Consider the following 20466-nt stretch of genomic DNA (forward strand, 5'->3'; position numbering starts at 1 on the left):
TTACAAAACTGGACAAAATAGTGTCTCTCCCTCCCACACTTACTTTTTTAGATATTTTTACCCTTGTCATAGCCTTCTCGCCCAAGCATCCTCTGTTCCCTGCAACCCTACCTTTGTCCCAGCCACCGCTATTCTCTACTACCCCAAGTAACAGAGGGAAAAAAAAGGGATTTTTTCAGAGGGGAACTGCCGAGGAAGGAAGGAGAGTCACTGTTTTGTCTAGTTTTGTAAAACTAAACTTGTTTTTGTCTATTTTTGTTAACTCAAACATAAGGTGGACAGTTTTGCAAATGAAAACCCAAAAGTAGCTAATCATGTAATTTTCCCAAAGAATTAAGTGGTTAGATGCCATGTGGCGCCCTCTTACTGCCTGAAACAGAATTAAAATTCTGCCAAATTGGGGATGCATTCCGAAGAGTGTAATTTCTAAATTACTGGTCGAAAATCAATGATGTGAGACGCAAGCAGGCCATACAATGTAATTAGGAATTGAGAACCAATTCGCGCTGCTCTCGCACCAAAGCGTAGTGTCCAATCCGAGGGACACTATGTTTTTTTTTTTAGAGGGGAGAATAGGGACTCGAACTCTGAGCATGGGCATGAAACGCACCTCGGCTCACCAATTGAGCTAGGCAACTGTTGGTGAATAATTCTGCTATGTTAAAAACCAGACTGTATCCAAAATCAAGTTAAGTATTTGGGGTTTGGGCTTGTAGGGTTTCACACTTTTACTTTTTGCATTTACCGATCCTAGATGGATCCCTCCTTTTTCTTCTTGTTTCTCCCTCTCTCCCTTAAAGTATGGGTAATCATGGACCACCTGAAATGATTCTTGAATATTTTATTCCAAGCTCTCATCACAACTTTATCCTATAAAGTATTAGTCATTGTTTGAAACTCAAGTACTCCACTAGACCTGGTTTTAGGTATTAAGAAAAAAAATACATAAAGTCAAAACATGGTCTAATAGAAACATAAACAGAAGATGGATACGAATCTTGGATAACATTGATTGATGGACAGAGATTATTTTGACAAGTTGTGAAATAGACGAGACAAACTACAACTAAATGTTATGATTTTGATTTTTGTTATGCGTTAGACCATTGTAATTCTTGTTATGCTTTTATGGATTATGGAATTAGATGAACTAAAAATTGCATGTATTCCAATTTTTATGTTACTTGTATCTTATGCAAGTATGTTAATTGATAGATGATGCTAAATAGATACTATAAATATTAAAAATAACATCTGAATTTTTTGTCCGATTTTTTTTTTTGTAAACAAATAATTCTCGAATCCAAATCCGAATTTTATTATGTCCTCTTTTTGACCGAATTCTTAGATTAACAAAACGAATTATTCTGAATAATTCTCTATCCAAATAATTTCCGAATCCGAATTTGCTAACTAGGCTCTACTGGACCCTTCAAGAAATAACTGGTTCTAAAGACATCTCGGTCCAAATATATTTTCCTTTTCTTCCTAGTCGAAATTAGGGCATAAAGAATGCCCCTCACAAATCTATTGAATGAGATCGAAGGTCTAGAGTTCAACAAGGTTTGTGACACTTTAAACCGAGAAAAATGGTCAACCCTTATCACCTTTTAATAAATGATGTGTTTCTGAGATGTCTACGTGGCAATGTTGCCGCCTGTTCAAAAATTCAATTTCGGCAGATATTTTCGTGCATTGCCCAAAAATTGCGAAGAAGTCATATCAAATGTCTCTTCAAAAACCCATCTTTAAAAACCCAATCGAGTTATAGCTCTCTTTGAAAAACCCTTTCGCTATCTTTCTCTTGAACTCCTCGGCAATTCAATTTCTTTATCCAACCATGATCCGCGTTCCAGCAACTGATAAAGCACAAATGACAATGGAACAAGTGCAGGAGAAGCGTGATGCACTTCAAGATTCTGTCAATGTCGAGGTACTCGTTCCCCATCTTTCTCACTTTTCATTAGGCCCTAATCTCAGAGAACCCTCTGTACCAATCCCAAAATTCTCAATCAACTCGAAAGAATATCTTCCCTTCCAACAAAGAACCGGTTCTAAAGACATCTCGGCCCAAATACATTTTCCTTTTTTTCCTAAGTCGTAATTAAGGTATAAACAATGCCCCTCAAAAATCTGTTGAATGAGATCGAAGGTATAGAGTTCAACAAGGTTTGTGACACTTTAAACCGAGAAAAATGGTCAATCCTTATCACCCTTTTAGAATAAATGACGTTTGTTTCTGAGATGTCTACGTAGCAATGTTGCCGCCTGTTCAAAAATTCAATTTTGGCAGATATATTCGTGCATTTCCCAAAAATTGTGAAGAAGTCGTATCAAACATCTCTTCAAAAACCCCATCTTTAAAAACCCAATCGAGCTATAACTCTCTTTGAAAAACCCTTTCGCTATCTTTCTCTTGAACTCCTTTGCAATTCAATTTCTTTCTCCAACCATGAGCCACATTCCAGCAACTGATAAAGCACAAACGACAATGGAGCAAGTGTAGGAGAAGCATGATGCATTCCAAGATTCTGTCAAATGTCGAGGTACTCATTCCCCATCTTTCTCACTTTTCATTAAGCCCTAATCTCAGAGAACCCTCTATACCAATCCCAGAGTTCTCAATCAACTCGAAAGAACATCTTCCCTTCCGAGACGGATATCCCCCTTCCCCCAAAAGGAAAGACCAAGCCATTCTTCCGCCATTTGCCTTCCCGATTTGATGAATGGGAGGCCTGAGTAAGTAGGATGTCTGAAGTTAAAGAAGAGACCTGACACAAACTAGGGATCTTCAATGCCATCCATATGTCCACTATACACATCCCCTGCAACGAAAACCTTCTCATAACAGCTCTAAGTTTTTGGTCTTGGCCTACCAATTCTTTCCATTTCAGTTATGGGCTTATGAGCCCTACTCTGCTTGATGTGGCCGCCCTCATTGGGCTAAAACCTGTTGGGGAAGAATTTAACGGGGCTTCTACCGGAGACCGAGAAGAATGGGGTCTTGACTTTACAAAACACTCTAGTTATTCTCCGTACATGAGGCAGTACGCAAAACCAAAGAAAAATTTAGCCACCAAGAGTATGTTGCCTTTCTGCTAACTTGGGTCTACATGTCCCTAATTTGTACTCAGGCCGACAAGATCACAAGGGCTTATCTTGGTTTGGTTAATGCGCTTGCCCATAACCAACTGATTAACCTGGCTGCAGTCGTCTTGTTAGCCCTTTACCAAGGTTGTAATGACCTCATTAAATTGGGTTACACCAATGGAGCAGGACCTTTCTGGCTTCTTCAATTGTGGCTTCATGCCTATTTTTCAGAATTCAACTCTCCTCCTTGTAATCGAGACTATCCCATTGCTGGTCTAAAATTCCTTAAAAACCAAAATTTTTGACCATTATCTAAATGCTTCCTACTCTTCTTCCAACTTTTGGCAGACCGTTCTGATATTCTTTTTACTCCATTCCATAATCTTTCAAGTATTCTAGTTTGGTTGACCGCTGTTTTACATGAACCCCTAGCTCATTCAGACATTTTGGAGTTTACCTAGAACCATCCAAGAATAATGTGTAGTGTAGAGCCCTACAATCCTCAGGACTGGGCTCGACAATTTGGTCTATACCAGGCAATCCCTTTCCCTTGCTACTTCTCACATGCCAAGGGCTTGACCGAACGGTATATCATCAAAAAATCAAAAGAAATTGAGAACATCTCCTTGGTCAATTAGCTTTCTCAAGATTTGTTCCACATTTCTTTCGACCTCAGCTAGCAACCACTGAAGACTTCACATCTTGGTGGTCGAAATACTATTTTCATTAACAGACCGATCTGTCACCAACACCTAATGATTGTCAAACTACTACTTCTGGCCAAGACTTTCGTTCTGTTTCTGACACAGTTTCTCAATTGGCGCAGAAAAAGAAGAAGTGAAAAGATTCATATTTAGGTAAAGACATCTCCTCATATTGGGCAATCTTAGAGTATGAAAAATTCTTTAAAATGAAATATGTCCCAGACTTGAAACATGCGAAGAAAAACCACATCGAAGCCGTTGCTCGTCTGAAAGAAATGCACCAGCTTAACTTTATAGCCTGTCCAAAAAATACTACTAGAAGTTCCTTTGGGCTCTCTCTGGACATGAACTTGTTTGAACAGGAATTTGAAGAATTCCTAAAGAACCAACCCCCAAGACCGAATGCTTCATTTGCCATTGCCAACGTGGTTCGCCCCGAAGCCTATGAAAACGCCAAGGATGTATCGTATACTGGCTTTCATGACTTCAAACACCAACTTGCTTTGGCCAAAAGATGCATTTCTTTAGTTGAGTATCGGCCATATTTAGGTATCATACTCTTCTCAAACTGCTGACCTTTAAACAACTGATCTTCATCCCTTCGTATTTTTGTAGTGGCTTTGCCCCCACATCCTTCAAATGCCCGTCGAAAATTGAATTTGGGCAAAGAAACAAAAGATATTCCTATTGGAAAAGACGAAGAAATAGAAACAACCTCTGAAACGTCTCAAAAGACATTCAGCAGTTGCTCCAGCTGACCGAACCAGGTTAAAAGGCATCAGGAAAAAAAAGAATCCTGAGGCTGATGAAGCTAAGCGTAAGTACTGCGATCCTTCTCGAATGCAGGGCATCTGGGTCAGGTTTTTGTGGCCTTATGGCGACAGCTGGTCTTTTGTTTTATCACGACATATCATTTTGATACATCAATATAGGAAATTGAGATCATGCTTCATAAAAAAAAAAAATGGAGCCGCCACCTAGGGTTAGGGCCTAGGACCTAATGAGTGTGATCTCATTCAAATGATCAAACAGACTCACGTGATTCCATATGGTCTGGTCAGAGAATGAGTAAGGGATCAGATTACAAGCATGGAAAGGTATCAGCACCCTACCTTGCCCGGTTAAACCGGTCTTTCCATGATAGATGCTTAAATATCGAATGATCTCTCTTCATGATATATCCATAGAATGACAAACACTTACATAATAGGCATTTTATTAATACTTATAAAAGAATGCTATGTACATGAGCACAATAAGCTTAAAAGACTACATTATGCCGCTGTAAAATGCAATGAGTATACCTTTGTGCTGAGATTACTGACTGTTGGTAGTCCCCGGACTCAGGTGGATACGGATGGATGAATCGTCGCTGACTCCTTGAGCAGAGTGACGGCTGTGAAAGGGATTTTTCATTATCCGTATACCCACAGAATAACGGCTTAGTGCAAGGGCTCAAATCATGGTTGAGGGGTATCGTTCTTCAAGCGTGGTAATCGACAGATCTACCCTTGGCTCGAAAGAACTTAAAAATGGCTTGAAAAGGGCTAAAAGGGGGGAAGAGGAACCTTGAAAACGGGGCTAGGACCCTCAAAAGTCACTCTTCCTCCTTAGTTTTTCGTGTTTTGGAGGGTGGGAAACCCTCCTATTTATAGGGGTGAACCCCACATCTGCGGTGCCATAAAAATTACATGGCGTCGCACTCCCAATGCTCCCCTAACGTCCAGATTTTGGGCTTTTATGAGTTTTTGGGCTTTTTAGTAGTTTTCATGGATCCTTAAGGGTTTTCTAGAGTCATGGGTGCGATTCCTTCCATTCGTGTCCCATTTGTCATCATTACCAAGGGTGGTGGCAAAATTTCAGTGTCTACAGTTTGTCCCTCTATGGCTAAGGCCTATGCCCCAGCCGAAGGGAGAAGACAAAAGAACAACTGATTTTGTCACCAAGAGCATGTATTGTTGACGCTTTGTCAGAAACGGCATAGTTGCAAAGCGAAATCATAAGCGGTTAATCGTGATGAAAATCTTTCGATAAACTGTAAATAAATTTGGTAAAAGCCAATTAATCATAAGTGATACAATATACCTGATCATGTCAAAACCATATGAGAGCACTGTGGTACTATTGTACCAAAGTCAAATATGTAAGGGTGATGTGGCACTGCTTGACCAAAATCAAACATGTGAGGGTGATGCGGCACCGCTCGACCAAAATAAAACATGTGAGGGTGATGTGGCATCGCTTGACCAAATTCAAATATGTGAGGGTGATGTGACACTGCTCGACCAAAATAAAAAATGTGAGGGTGGCACCACTCAACCAAAATCAAACATATGAGGGTGATGTGGCACCGCTCGACCAAAATAAAACATGTGAGGGTGATGTGACACCGCTCAACCAAAATCAAACATGTGAGGGTTATGTGGCACCGCTCAACCAAAATCAAGGGCAAAAAGGTAAAATTCTAGGGTCCTACCAAGAACCCTAGCCAGGGCGCCATGGACGTGGGCTGCAATCAAACCGCAATGCCATGGAAACACATCCCTTGAGTTTTGAATAATGATAATGCTCTCCCCTACTTTTGAAAGATTCTATAAACCGTACCCTAATCGTTAAAAGCGCCATTAGGGGATGATGTGGCATTTATAAATTTTCTAAAACCCCATAATACCCTTAATATAATTTTATTCCAACCCCAAAACCCCTTTTGCGTCTTCTTCCCGCAAAAACTCCTATGTGAAGAATGAGAGAGAGAGAGAGAGATGGCGGAGGATGCTTGCAGAACTAGGGATCTCTTTCACCCCACTTCTCTCTTTTACCATTAATCTGTTCTTTGCGTCTTCTTCCCCCAAATTGATGGCAGCAAGCCACTTCTCTCTTTCACCATTAATCCGTTCTACAACCATTCTCTTGTTATGGTCTTCTGTCGGTTTAGCCTCATGGGCTCAAGCTTCAACCTCAGCCATCGCCTTGACTCTTATTGTTTCTCGTTCTCTCTCTTTTTCAGTCTACCATTGCTGGACTTGGATACCCTAAACCCTAAACCCATTCTTCTGGGGCACGTCTAGCTTGTTCTTTTCGAACCAAAGACTCCTCTTGTATCCTAACCAATCCGCCATTATGTTGCCTCTAAGATTCATGATCTGCCTACAAACAATAATCAGGCACGGAGACCTCTTTCGGATATCGCTGCGGCACGGGCATCAGGAAGAGAAAGGGAGTGAGGGAAAATGGTGTCACTAAAGCTATAGTAATGGCTTGCTGCGAGCATCCTCAAGTGTGAGAGAGGGAAGGTTTGGCTCAACCCCAATGAAGGTAATGAGATTTCCATGGCCAACTTCAGGCAAAACATTAGAAAGTTGGTCAAAGATGGGTTCATAATAAGGAAGCCAACAAAGACCCACTCTCTATCTCGTGCACGAAGAATGAAGGACGCTAAGGAAGGGATGCCACTCTGTATATGGTAAATGTAAGGGTACCAGAGAAGCAAGGCTTCCTACCAATATTCTCTGGATGAGGAGGATGCGGGTATTGAGGCACTTGTTGCACAAATATAGATCGAGAATCAAAGAAAATTGACAGGCACATGTACCACGACATGTATATGAAGGTTATAGGTAATGTCTTTAAGAACAAAAGGGTGCTGATGGAAAGTATTCACAAGTCCAAAGCTGAGAAGGCAAGAGAGAAGACTCTGTTTGACCAGTTTGAGGCAAAGAGGACTAAGAACAAGGCTAGCAGGAAAAGGAAGCTTGCCAGGAGGGAGGAGCAATTTGCCCAGGAGGCCTAGTAGAGCGAGCACCGACAGCATCAGTTCCTCAATCATCTGAGGGAACTAAGAAAGCCTAAAAAGAGATGAATGTTCAGGGAGAGTATCCATCAACAATTATGAAGAAATAGCCTTTGGCTTGCAGATTGGGCCTTAAAAGGTTTTAGGTTCTTTTTCTTTATTCCCCTGCCATACAGAGAAAAAAATAGTCATCCAGGTTGTGATACTAATCTTAATTTTCTGTTTGGTTTTGTTAGAAGTATTGATTCTCATTAATTTGGTCTTTCAATGTGAGAGTAAATATATACATGCACAGCCCTAGCTAAGAGTTACAAATAGATTAGGAAAGGTATATCACATGTGATATAGTTTCCTAATAGAAGAAGATTACATAAGATTACATAAAATATGGAACAAGGTTTCCTAGTTTGAGAAGATCTCAATAATATCCAATACACCCCCTCAAGATGAAGGGCCAGCAGAGTGGACCTTTAGCTTGTCACGCATGAATTGAAACCGGGCCGTAGATAGGGCCTTGGTAAGAACATCTGCAATCTAATCTGCAGTGGAGATAAACTGAACCTAAAGTTGATGGTTGGCAACGAATTCCCGCACAAAATGAAAGTCAATCTCAATGTGTTTCGTGCGAGCATGGAACACAAGATTTGCTGATAGATAGGTAGCACCAATATTATCACACCATAAAATAAGGGAACTACAGAGAGGGAAACCCAATTCTCGAAACAGGGATTCTAACCAAGTCAATTCAACCGTTGCATCTGCGAGAGCCTTGTACTCTGATTCAGTAGAGGAGCGAGCAATGGTTTTTTGTTTGCAAGATTGCCATGATATTAAGTTGGAACCAAGAAAATAGTATAACCACCAGTGGAGCGGCGATCTGAATCTTTACTTGCCCAATCGACATCAGAGAAAGCCTAAAGAGTGAGATTTGGAGAGCGCTCAAGTAACAAATCGTGAGTACTAGTGTGCTAAAGATAACACAATATGTGTTTGACCAATGACCAATTATGCATAGTGGGAGAGTGCATAAACTGACACACCCTGTTAACCGCAAATGCCACATCAAGGTTTGTGAGTGTAATGTATTGTAGTGCCCCAACAATTGAACGATAGCATTTGGGGTCATCAAAGAGTGCACCCCCTGAATCCGAAGAGGAGGAAGAGGCTGCCATAGGAGTGAGAATTGGTTTGCACTCAGTCATACCCGCTCGATGAAGTAAGTCACAGACATAATGTGATTGAGAGAGAAGAAGACACTTTGAATGCTGAATAGCCTCAATCCCAAGAAAAAAATGAAGAGGACCCAGATCCTTGATAGAGAACTCACTTGCCAATTGATGTAACAAAGCTGTGACTTGGGAGGCAATAATATCATTCACATAAATAAGCAAATAAATAACCACCAAACCTGACTGATAAAGGAATAGAGAGGGGTCGGTTTTGGAGGCTACAAAACCTAAATGAATCAAATACTGGGAGAGGCATTGGAACCATGCCCAGGGAGCTTGCTTGAGACCATATAGTAAACGGTGAAGCTTGAAGACATATTCTGGGTGAGCAGAGTCTTCAAAACCTGGGGGTTGAGCCATGCAAACATCCTCTGATAGCATACCATGTAGGAATGCATTTTGTACATCTAGCTGGCGAAGGGACCAACCCTGTGATACGGCAAGAGCAAGAATGGACCGAATGGCTGTGGGCTTCACAACAGGGCTGAAAGTTTTGGAGTAGTCGATGCCCTCCTGTTGATGAAAGCCCTTTGCAACCAACCTGGCCTTATAATGCTCCAGACTGCCATCAGCTTTACGTTTGATCCTATAAACCCATTTGCAACCAACAAGATTTATATGGGGGGAGGGGGAACCAGTGACCATGTACCATTTTTTAGAAGGGCATTAAATTCATCTGACATGGCACGATGCCACTCAAAAAACTTGTGAGCCTGGGAAAAGCAGGTTGGTTGTTCGGTTGGAGGGGTGGTAACAGTGAAGGCATATGGTTGGGACCTAGAAGAGGGGTGGGTGCGAAGAGTTATGGTGTGTGTACGGTGAGGAGGGCTAACAGCAGGTAAATGTGTGTAGAAGTCATGGAGAGGCTAGGTAGGTCGAGGGGGAGATAGAGAGGGAGACCGGGTAGGGGGAGACTGTAGGGGTTGGGGGGAGAGCAGGTAAGGGAGCCACGATCGATAAAGGGGAGTTATCAAGGGGCGGTAGTGGTGGGGGAGATTGGGTCGGCAATGGTAAGGGTGGGTCTGGGGGAGGGTTAAGTCGTGTAGGAATAGAACTCCATGGAGAAGATTGAGGGGCATAAATAGGGGTAGGGGAGGGGGCAACAGTAGCTGTTGCAAAGGGAAAGGAGCTCTCATCAAATTGAACATGGCGTGCTATATACAGTCTATCACGAGAAATACCCAGACACCGATAACCTATATGAGAAGGACTATAGCCAAGGAACACACAGGGGGAGGAACGAAAGTCCATTTTGTGACGATTGTATGGACGAAGATACGAAAAACAGAGACAACCAAAAATATGTAAAAAAGAATAATCAGGAGGTTTATGGTAAAGGAGTTGATATGGGGTAACCCTATTGGACGTTTTGGAAGGCATGTGGTTAATTAAGAAGACATCAGTGTCAAAGGCAAAATTCCAATAACGCGTAGGCACCGAAGAATGAGCAAGGAGAGAGAGGCCAGTCTCAACAATGTGACGATGGCGCCTCTCCACAAACCCCTGTTGTTCATAGGTGTGAGGGCATGAAATCCGATGGGTAATACCAAGGCGTTGAAAATATTGAGGGAGAGAACGGTATTCCCCACCCCAACTATTTGAATGGCCTTTATTTTACGGAAAAATTGCCTTTCTACTAGAGATTGAAAATTTTGAAAAGCACTAAATACATCAGATTTGTTCAGAAGAGGATAAAACCAAATGAAATTAGTACTATCATCAACAAAAATTACAAAGTATTTATGACCTTGAAACGACACTATAGGAGAGGGTCCCCATACATCACTATGAATTAAATCCAATAGAAAAATACTGCGGGAATGGGTTTCTCGCAACGACAAACGACTAGACTTCCGCAACTGACAAGTAGGACAGATAGACTGCAACCGTGTGGACTACCATGGGAGATTATTTTCTTGCAAAACAAAAAGAAGGAGGGACTCATGGGGATGACCAAGTCGATGATGCCATTCGTCGATGGAGGTCCGTTCAGCAACATGGACTTGAGGAGAGGAAGCAGAGCGAGACGACAATGTATATAGTCCACTATTACTTGGTCCTGAGAGGAGAGTTGTCTTGGAGATGCGATTCTTGACAAGAAAATAACCAGGGTGAAATTAAAAAAATACATTATTATCACGTGTAAATTGTTGAACAGAAAGAAGGGATTTGGAAATATCAGGGACATGCAAAATATTATTAAGATTAAAAGAATGAGAAGAGGAAAAACAAGGTAATGTAGAATGAGCAATATGAGAGATGGAAAGGCCCTCACCATTGCCGACATGGAGCTGGTCCAAACAATTGTAATGGTCGTAAGAAGACAAGGATTGGAGATCTGGGGTCACATGATGGGTGGCTTCGGTGTCCGGGTACTAGGTTAGGGCAGTGGATGGGTAGTAGGTGGGAGGGTAAGAAGGGGTAGGGAGGAGAGGAGGATTTGCGTAGTGCGCTGCCGGGGTAGGGGAGGGTTGTGAGGGAAAATATTGGGACGTGGGTTGGGGGTAAGGGGAACGAGTGGGGTTGCAGTAGAAGCAGAAAGGGGCAGTGTGATTAGTGTGATGGCAATGGGTACAGTACAGGTTCCCCCTTGGCTGATAAGGGAAACAACCCCCACGGCCATGGGTTCCACGACCACCGTGGCCAGAGGGGACCATACCTGAGTCAAAGCGGTTCACAGTGTTGGCTGAAGGCGAGCTAGGTACAGGTACTTTGCTGACCCACTGCTTCTGAAAAGTGTGGATACTTTCATGGCTTAGTAGAAGGCCACTCAATTCTGAAAAGGAAGGCGGCTCCAAATGATTGAGAATGGGTGAAACGATATCTTGGAGATCATAGTGCAGGGAGCACAGTACATAGACATTAAAATCTATAGGTGCAAGGGGTTTCCCTGTCGTAACAAGTCCATCAGCAATAATCTTGGCACGTTGGAGGTAGGCAGTAATAATTTCATATTGAGAGCCATCAGACGCGTGGTGGAGGTAGATCCAAAGGAGCTCTGTAGAGCAGTCCAAATATCAAGGGATGTGTCCTTGTCTAGAACAATCAGATGAACCTCATCAGAGAGAGAGGCAAGTAGAAGGCTAGTGATGGCAGCATCTTGCGCAATCCAGTGTGAAGTCTCATTAGGATCAGAAGGACAGGGGGAGGAGCCGTCAACATAAGAGAACAATCGTTGCCCTGTAAGATAGGCTGTGATCTGTTTGCACCAAGAGAGATAATTTTTGGGAGTTAATTTCAGAGAGATGAAGTGATGGGTGTGAGAAAGGGAGGTGGTGGAGGAAGAACTGAGAGAGGGGGAGGTGGCGGTGATGGTGCGAGACGGTGATGCTAGGGCCGAAAAAAAATTTAGAAGGAGGAGAAGAGAGGCTCATGGGAGCTTATGGCTCTAGATACCATGTAGAAGTATTGATTCTCATTAATTTGGTCTCTCAATGTGAGAATCAATATATACATGCACAGCCCTGGCTAAGAGTTACAAATAGATTAGGAAAGATATATCACATGTGATATAGTTTCCTAATAGTAGAAGGTTATATAAGATTACATAAAATATGGAACAAAGTTTCTTAGTTTGAGAAGATCTCAATAATATCCAATAGGTTTTGATTTTAACAGATGATTTACTGCTTTAACAGTGAAAGTAGTGAATTAATATACCTTAAATATGTGGCTAAAAAAAAAATAATAATAATTAGGCACGGAGACATTGAAAGATTTCTTCATAAAACACAACCAGTCCAACATTGGGCCTGGCAGTAGAGAAGAGTCTGGGATTTTAAACAATAACAACAACAGCCACCTGCGTGCTTTTCCTGGCCAACTCATCTTCATAATGTGCCATTTGTGCATCATTAATCCGTTCTTGGCTATAGATGTGATGTTTCAGCATTAATCCTCTCTTGGCTACAAATGTGATGTGGATAGGTAGGCACCAAGGTCCATCGTTGTGAATCAAGTTTTGGATTAATGGTGAATGAGAAAAGTGGCTTCTACTTTTTTTTTTTTTGATTTAATTTTTAGAAACTCCAAGTAAAGGGTAATATCGTTTTTTGAACTATTGTTTTAACACTGTTAGACACTTAAGGTACGATTAATAGAATCTTTCAAAAGTAGGGGAGAACATTATCATTATTTAAAACCGAGGTAGGGGCTTGATATTATGGATACTTAGAGGGGTGGGGATGATATTTACTCTTTAATAATTCATCACCATTCTATCATGTCCTCTGTTTCTTTTCCGCCTTCCTACTCTTCGAGCTTGCCTTCGTTGTCCTGTCCCTGCCTTTCTGTTTCCTCGTTTCATAAAAAGAAAAATTGGGAAGTAATGGAAATGAGAAGAGAAGGGCTAGAGGAATCGAAGGTAGCGGAGCCTTTGATCGGAAAAGAAGAGCGCCAAATTTACGATGGTAGTGCTGGCTCTTCTGGATTCAGGAGAGTTGAGAAGGAGGGATCATCGTCGTCTTCTTCTTCTTCCTCCATTGCAATTGTGATACTCGCTACCTTCATTGCCGTCTCCGGCTCATACGTTTTCGGGACCGCTGTAAGTACAATCTTTTCAATTGATTAATTGCAGAGTTTTCGTCAACTGACTTGACCCAGTGATCCACCTACCTACTTGTCTATCAATGGGGAGCTCATTACCTAAACCCTAAACCTCTCATCAGGCTATCAACGATGATCGTCTTGGTCATGTGGGCCATAGGTTCCCACTTAATCAGACTCCTCCATGGACCTTCCTACCATGAAAATGGATCTAACTAGTAACAACTAGGGCTGCAACAGGGTCGGGTTGGGTCAGGCTTTTTAAAACCCTAGTCCAACCCTGAGTCCCCTTAACTCGGCCCAGGCCCGCCCTGACCCTGACTCAGGGCCTAAAAACCCTATCCCTGACCCTGACGGGTCAAGCCCAGCCCAAGCCCGCCCTGATTGGCCCTGATTGGGCCAGGCTTGGCCTATTGACCCTCATCCTGGCCTTGGCCCTGACCCTGACCCTGACCCTGACCTTGACCCTGATAGACTATATGCTTTCATTGTATAGAGTGCAGACAGACTGTATCTATAAGCCATGACCACGCATGCTTTCACACAAGCAGGTAGCACTCTCTCATTTTATGATATAAAGTTATAAAATTTTCATTATCAAATAACAACATGCATTACCTGCTAACTGGTATAGAAAAACAAATTTAATGAAAGTAAACCGAACTGCAACTGCTAATACTTTTATAATTATAAGTATAACAATCAAATAATGAAAATTTCCAACAAAAAATGTTGTTGCTGTCAAATGAATGATCAACATAATAGCAAATACTAACAATGACACTCGCTCCAACTGCAAATTTTATCCCATTACTCACGACAAAGCTAATTAATATCAAACCTATTTGTCAACAGTTAATAAGTTATCTAGTTTTCACATTAAAAAATTTCCATCAATGTAATATCTCCAACAATAAACAAACATTTCAAGATAGATCGCATACAAAAGATGCTAAATTTTGACTCAACAATTCTTCAAATAGGAAAGACTAAAGAGTACTCCCTTGAATGTGGAGATTTGCTTATCTTTTATTTGACTTTTTTTTTTTTGCACAAAATATTTTGCATCATGTTGGAATAATTGTCTCCATCTAAGAATTAATTAATTTGGTTTTTGCTTTGCATTGTGATGTTGCTTTGCATTTGTACTTAAGAGGTCAAATTTTTTCTTGTGTCCCCCTCAGACATCTAATACCTCTCAGTCACTCACTCTCTCAGCCTTTTATTTGTTCAATGAATTTACACATTAATCATTCCTAATCCTAATTATAGATTATATAATATATATATAATGTACTTAAAAGTCTAATTTATGAACCCTTGTTAGTTGTTATTTGTTACATTAATAATTTCTTATATAATATAATATCTTATTATCATTATACATAATCAGGTTCAAAATCAGGGTCATCATCAGGGCAAAGATCAGGGCCAAGATCAGGGTCAAAATCAGGGCAATGATTAGGGTCAAGATTAGGGCCAAGATCAGGGTCAAAATCAAGGTCAAAATCAGGGTCAAGATTAGGGCCAAGTTCAGGACCAAGTTCAGGGTCAAAATCAGGACCAAAATCAGGGCCAAACTTAGGGTAAAAAATCAAAGCCAAAATCAGGGTCGGGCTGAGCCCGAGGCCTCAACCCAGACCCGACTCGACCCTGACTCAGGGCCAGGCATTTCTGACCCTAACCCGCCCTCAGGGCTAGAAATCTTTAGCCCAAGCCCTGTTCGGGCTTAGGGCGGGTTCGGGCCAACAGGGCCAAACTTGCACCCCTAGTAACAACTAACGGCCATTAGTGGGAGAAGGAAAGTAGGAAAGTTTTCTTCCCTGTTTACTATTTTATAACTACCCAGTGGTACTGGATAGATTAGATGGTTAAGCTCACTAGAACTTTCCTCAAAGATCTCCCTATTGCATTTCTCAATGTTTTTTTTTTCGATATTGGTGTCACCCAAGCTCCTGATTGTTGTGCAGGTTGGGTTCTCATCGCCTGCACAATATGGAATCATGAAAGGCCTCGACCTTACTGTTGCAGAGGTTTGGAACTCTCTTTCTCAATTCAAATTTTCAATAGCTAGACCTTGTTCTATAGTGTTTAATTTCCGGTGCCTCCATTACCATCCAATACAACATTCTGATTGCTGACTTAAAAGTCAGAATATCCATATCTAGTACTACTAAGTAGTTACAGTTCTGTTCTCTTCTTCACCAATCCTTATAAATTTCTCTGTTTGCTTTCTGTTATTGTGCAGTACTCGGTCTTTGGTTCAATATTGACAATTGGAGCTATGGTAGGTGCCTCCGTAAGCGGCTGGATTACAGATCTCATCGGTCGAAGAGGTGTAAGTAAATCATTAGATTCTGTTGCTTCGTCATCTCATCTTGCAGCAAGCTTGGTTAAGATGATAACTCTCACAAACTCATAAAATTGGATGGACTTTGGAAGCAGGCAATGTGTGTTTCAGATATTTTCTGCATCATAGGATGGGTTGTTATACCATTCTCAAAGGTATGGTGACCCTTATCCACTTGATTACCAGTGAGGAAATCCTGGAGTATTATGTCATCTAGGTGATTCTGTTTTCATTTCATGTTAATTAATTCAAGTTCAATGCATACTGAACATGGATTTGGAAGGATGCTTGGTGGCTCGATGTTGGAAGGCTGTCTGTGGGATGTGGGATGGGGCTTCTTTCTTACGTGGTAAGCTCAGCGGCAATTTATTGTTTCTGCTTTATGCATCTTATGTGATTTCTCAAGCATACATAAATACATGTCCATGTGACTAATAAGAAGGCCACCAATCAATTGGTTAAACAGGTTCCTGTCTACATAGCGGAAATAACTCCCAAGAATCTTAGAGGAGGTTTTACAACAGTGCATCAGGCAAAGTGAATACCATTTTTTCTGTTTCCGAAAATTAGATAATTTTTATGTATAAAATTTTTGCTTATTGTTGTGTTATGCAGTTAATGATATGTTTTGGTGCATCCCTTACTTACCTGTTTGGAACTTTCATGACCTGGCACACCTTGGCGCTAATTGGTAAGTTCCGTCAGGTCCCATTGGTAGTTTCTTCTTTAGTAGTTGGTGTATGACTAAGAATCTGATATGATGATTCATACTTAAATCCCAAAATAAAACCTTGTGATCAGTTGAGACTCAAAAGCTTATTATCCAATGAGAGGAAGGCCCCAAACTCTCTGTACATGCTCTGATATACTATGATGCTGTCCGTAGGACGTCCTTCTGGGTCATTAAATTTTAACCAATTTTTTTTTGAAGAGCTCAAGTTAACTCAACTTGGAATTTAGTTATCTCAACAACTTAGGCTTGGCTGCATGAATCCTCTTCCAGTCATATCTCCTCTTAAATCATAAATACTTCTCTCTTCTCAATATACCAATATTATTGTTTTTTGGGCCTTCCCTTGTCCTTCTAAGCCCTTCAATATGCACCATATTCCTCCTCCTCACTAGTGCCTCATTGTTCTTCGCAGCTTATGATCTACCCATTTTGACCAACCTTTCTTCGTATTGTTACCTACTGCAGCTATCACTAAGTTCTTAGGGAAGCAAAGACAATGAATTGGCCATATATTGATCATTGCTGCATGTATTTATACAAGTGACAACATGTACTTCATCTGCATTCTGCAGGAACTATTCCATGCTTAGTACAGCTTTTTGGCCTTCCATTCATTCCAGAGTCTCCAAGATGGCTGGTTAGTTAGATGTCACGTTATGTTAAAGTTGGGACATCGAAGGCTCAAATGATCAATACAACCTGCATTGCAGGCAAAAGTTGGTAAAGGGAAGGAATCTGAAGCTGCATTACAGCGTCTTCGAGGAAAGGATGCTGATATTTCTCAAGAAGCATCTGAGATCCATGTATGTAACTGTTTACTTCCATATTTTTCAAAGGGATTGTTTCAGAACAAATGTGGCATGCCCCTGTTGTTGTGTAGGAGTACACAGAAGCCCTTCGATGCATTTCAGAAGCTAGAATGTTTGACTTGTTTCAGCGGCAGTATGCTCATTCGCTTATTGTGAGATTTCTAATCCAACCTAAGCTAAATGAGTTTTGCTCCTTCCATGACTATTTTCAATCTTGACATTGGTCATTCCAAATTCTTGCAGGTTGGAGTTGGGCTCATGGTGCTACAACAATTTGGAGGGGTCAATGGAATTGGATTTTATGCAAGTGCTATTTTTGTGTCAGCAGGTAAATAAATGTTCATTTAGTAGCTTAAATCATTGAAACATATATGGACTTCTGTAGTTTACTTGCAGGTTTCTCTTCGGGAAGTGTTGGGAGTATGGCTATGGTTGCCGTTCAGGTCCTCATCTCTCTAAGTGCCTTTTGGACTTGTAACTGGCTATTGGCTTGATGAACTTCAGCTTATATAATCCTCCAATGCAGATCCCTATGACCACATTGGGTGTACTCTTAATGGATAAATCTGGACGAAGGAAACTTTTAATGGTAAGAGTCTTAGATTTTACACTTTGTGGCTCTAGTCAGACCCTTAACTCCTTAACCAAATGCACTTGTTCTATGCATTAGAGGTAACGTCCTCTGATGGGCATTATGTGGGTGATCATAACATATGACAAGGACCATTTGATCAACCAGTGACCCTTGGTAATTTATATTAGTCAGTTTTTCCAAAAGTAGACGCATATGCTATACTCCACCCATGTGGAAGCAGGAACTGAGAAGAATGACTCTTGCGCTTCTGCTTCTATCAAGGCAATGAGGTTTTACCATTGAATTTGGCTTAAAAATGGATTTCTACCTTGCTTCACTTTGTGATCACCTAAACCATGCATGAAGTATGTGCAGAATTCTTGGTTCCATATGCTTGAGGTCTACAAAAAATGCATAGGGAATCTCCTAATTTCTTCTTGTTAAAAGAGAAGCTCATACGAACAATTAATGCTCACAGGTTTCTGCAGCGGGGACATGCTTGGGTTGCTTCCTTGTAGGATCTTCATTTCTCTTGCAGGTGTGTATATAACAAGACTTTAAATTCTGCTACATTTGTCATTGGAATTGTCTGTGGTCTTTCAATTCAACATTTCCTGATCCATAGAAATTTCCATGAGACAGAACCATCAATGGTGGACTGACCAGACTCCTATAGTGGCGCTTACTGGCATACTGGTAATGGATATGGTTCATCTATTTACTATTGTAATGGATAACTGCAAGTATTATATGGAATTTTATTATTTGATGGCTTATATTATAAGTAAACCAGATAAGCAATATTTGCAAACTCAACTGTGGAGTATTATCAGCTTGGAAATTAGTTGACTGAGATATTTATCTGGTCAAGTTTGTTACAGTCTTAACATGACACATGGCTCAGTCAAATCCAACCTGAGTAGTAGAGACGCAGTGCCTGCTTTGGTTGAGTTGACTTCGCCAAGTTTTTTACTGCTTGACTTGTGAATCCAAGTTCCATTTTGATTTGTGCACTTTTGCAATTAGGTATATACCGGATCATTTTCACTAGGCATGGGAGGAATACCGTGGGTCATAATGTCAGAGGTAGGTTAATCATTAACGATTGATTTGCATATCCTTAGTGGAAAATTTGAATAATGATAGGCTTCCCTACATAGATCTCAGCCTGAAAGTTGGTCCCAAATTTCAGATATTTCCCATAAACATGAAGGGAGCAGCAGGAAGTCTGGTTACACTGGTGAGCTGGTTTGGTTCTTGGATCGTCTCATATGCTTTCAACTTTTTGATGAAATGGAGCTCTGTAGGTAATTACTAAGGACTTATCTTGTCTTCTTACTAATTACCTCCAGATAACAGTGTCAGATTTGGAGATTATTTGTTTCCCACACAACTTCTTTCAGGAACTTTCTTCATATTCTCAAGCATTTGTGGTTTAACTGTCCTATTCGTTGCAAAGCTGGTACCAGAGACCAAAGGGAGAACACTAGAAGAAATTCAAGCCTCAATGAATCCATTCTCCTCAGGAAAATGTTGATGTTTTACATGCTTGGATGATGATGCAATTTGTGATGATCATTCCAGTGGTCCTTTTTTTGTTCTCCCTCCAACTTCTATCAAGTAATAAGCGAATTCTGTCCGAGGGTGTTCCACAATCTTTGCAGCACCTGAGTTCCTTCTCCATTCTTAAAGGAGGTTGATGGCATTAGTAGCATGTGTTCTTCATATTCAATATGGTCGATTAATCAGAAACTGCTCTTGAATCATTATGAATCACTCCAAGATGTTAATCAAATTAATTACCCCTAGGCCCCCTCAGGTTTCGGCAACCTTCAGATACCTCCCCTTCACCTTTCTTGAGATTTCTTGTACCTCCCTCAAACTATTGAAGATTTAAAACTGAGACTGTTAGCTGTACAATTCGAAGAAAACCAGTATACTCTTTTTTTTTTCTTTCTATAATGATGAAAATATCCTTGTTATGAGGGCATTTTGATACGTAAATGTAGTTTTGTGGAGGAGATCTTCACTATTTTGACTTAGGCAAGTCACTCGGGTCGAGTTAGAATTTTGAAAAATCTGGTCAAGGATCATGTAGACTCGACTAGGGTAAAACATAACAAGATTCGACCTGAATCATTTGAGTCAAATAAGACTATCTTTTTACCTGAGTCATTATATAAACTTGGCGAGTCTAGTCATTTTACAAAATACTATCAAATTGATTCACTACTTTAGTAGTTCACTTACATTATTGAATATATTTGCAATGGTATAAGCTCAAAATTCCAATGATATGTAATTCCCCCATTTTTTTCCATTTTGTCATATTTTTATTAATTTACACAGTTATTGTATTTAAAAAAATAGCTCATCTTGACTAGGTTTGACCAGGTTGAGTCGTCAGATTTTTCTGAAAGACGAGTCGGGTAACAAAACCTTGTTTTCCAACTATCTCTGAACTTTTTATTGATTGACAGAGTTTTTAAAATATTTATAAGTAGGTAAAAATCTAGCGTCAAATGGGCATGTGTCTTCCTGAAAATTTACAAGACATTGTTTACCCTTATCTTATAAAAGATAGGGACATGGTAGTAAATAAATTGCAGGGTTAAAAGGTAAAATGAGCCAAGTAAGAATGA

General features: G+C 40.6%; 1 protein-coding gene and 1 pseudogene across 2 annotated transcripts; both read left to right on the forward strand.

Moving 5' to 3' along the window:
- Nucleotides 1-7024: 7024 nt before the first annotated feature.
- On the forward strand, nt 7025-7810 carry LOC122667038 (annotated as a pseudogene).
- Nucleotides 7811-13040: 5230 nt separating this feature from the next.
- LOC122667034 (sugar transporter ERD6-like 5) lies at nt 13041-19821 on the forward strand. 2 transcript variants are annotated; one of them, XM_043863194.1, is made up of 20 exons: nt 13041-13356; nt 15329-15391; nt 15607-15696; nt 15804-15863; nt 15992-16057; nt 16175-16240; nt 16324-16399; nt 17014-17078; nt 17152-17244; nt 17322-17402; nt 17494-17578; nt 17647-17693; nt 17777-17839; nt 18303-18362; nt 18467-18520; nt 18851-18910; nt 19017-19131; nt 19228-19364; nt 19480-19498; nt 19664-19821. In XM_043863194.1, the coding sequence occupies exons 1-18, from the start codon at nt 13141-13143 to the stop codon at nt 19359-19361; spliced, it is 1494 nt and encodes a 497-aa protein (XP_043719129.1). In that variant the 5' UTR covers nt 13041-13140; the 3' UTR covers nt 19362-19364; nt 19480-19498; nt 19664-19821. The 2 variants fall into 2 exon arrangements, 1 of the variants encoding a protein (XP_043719129.1); XR_006333749.1 differs by lacking the exons at nt 19480-19498; nt 19664-19821 and having other exon boundaries at nt 19000-19131.
- The last annotated feature ends 645 nt before the right edge of the window (nt 19822-20466 follow it).

The sequence above is a fragment of the Telopea speciosissima genome, chromosome 7, assembly GCF_018873765.1.
Source record: "Telopea speciosissima isolate NSW1024214 ecotype Mountain lineage chromosome 7, Tspe_v1, whole genome shotgun sequence".
In the NCBI taxonomy this organism is placed as follows: domain Eukaryota; kingdom Viridiplantae; phylum Streptophyta; class Magnoliopsida; order Proteales; family Proteaceae; genus Telopea; species Telopea speciosissima.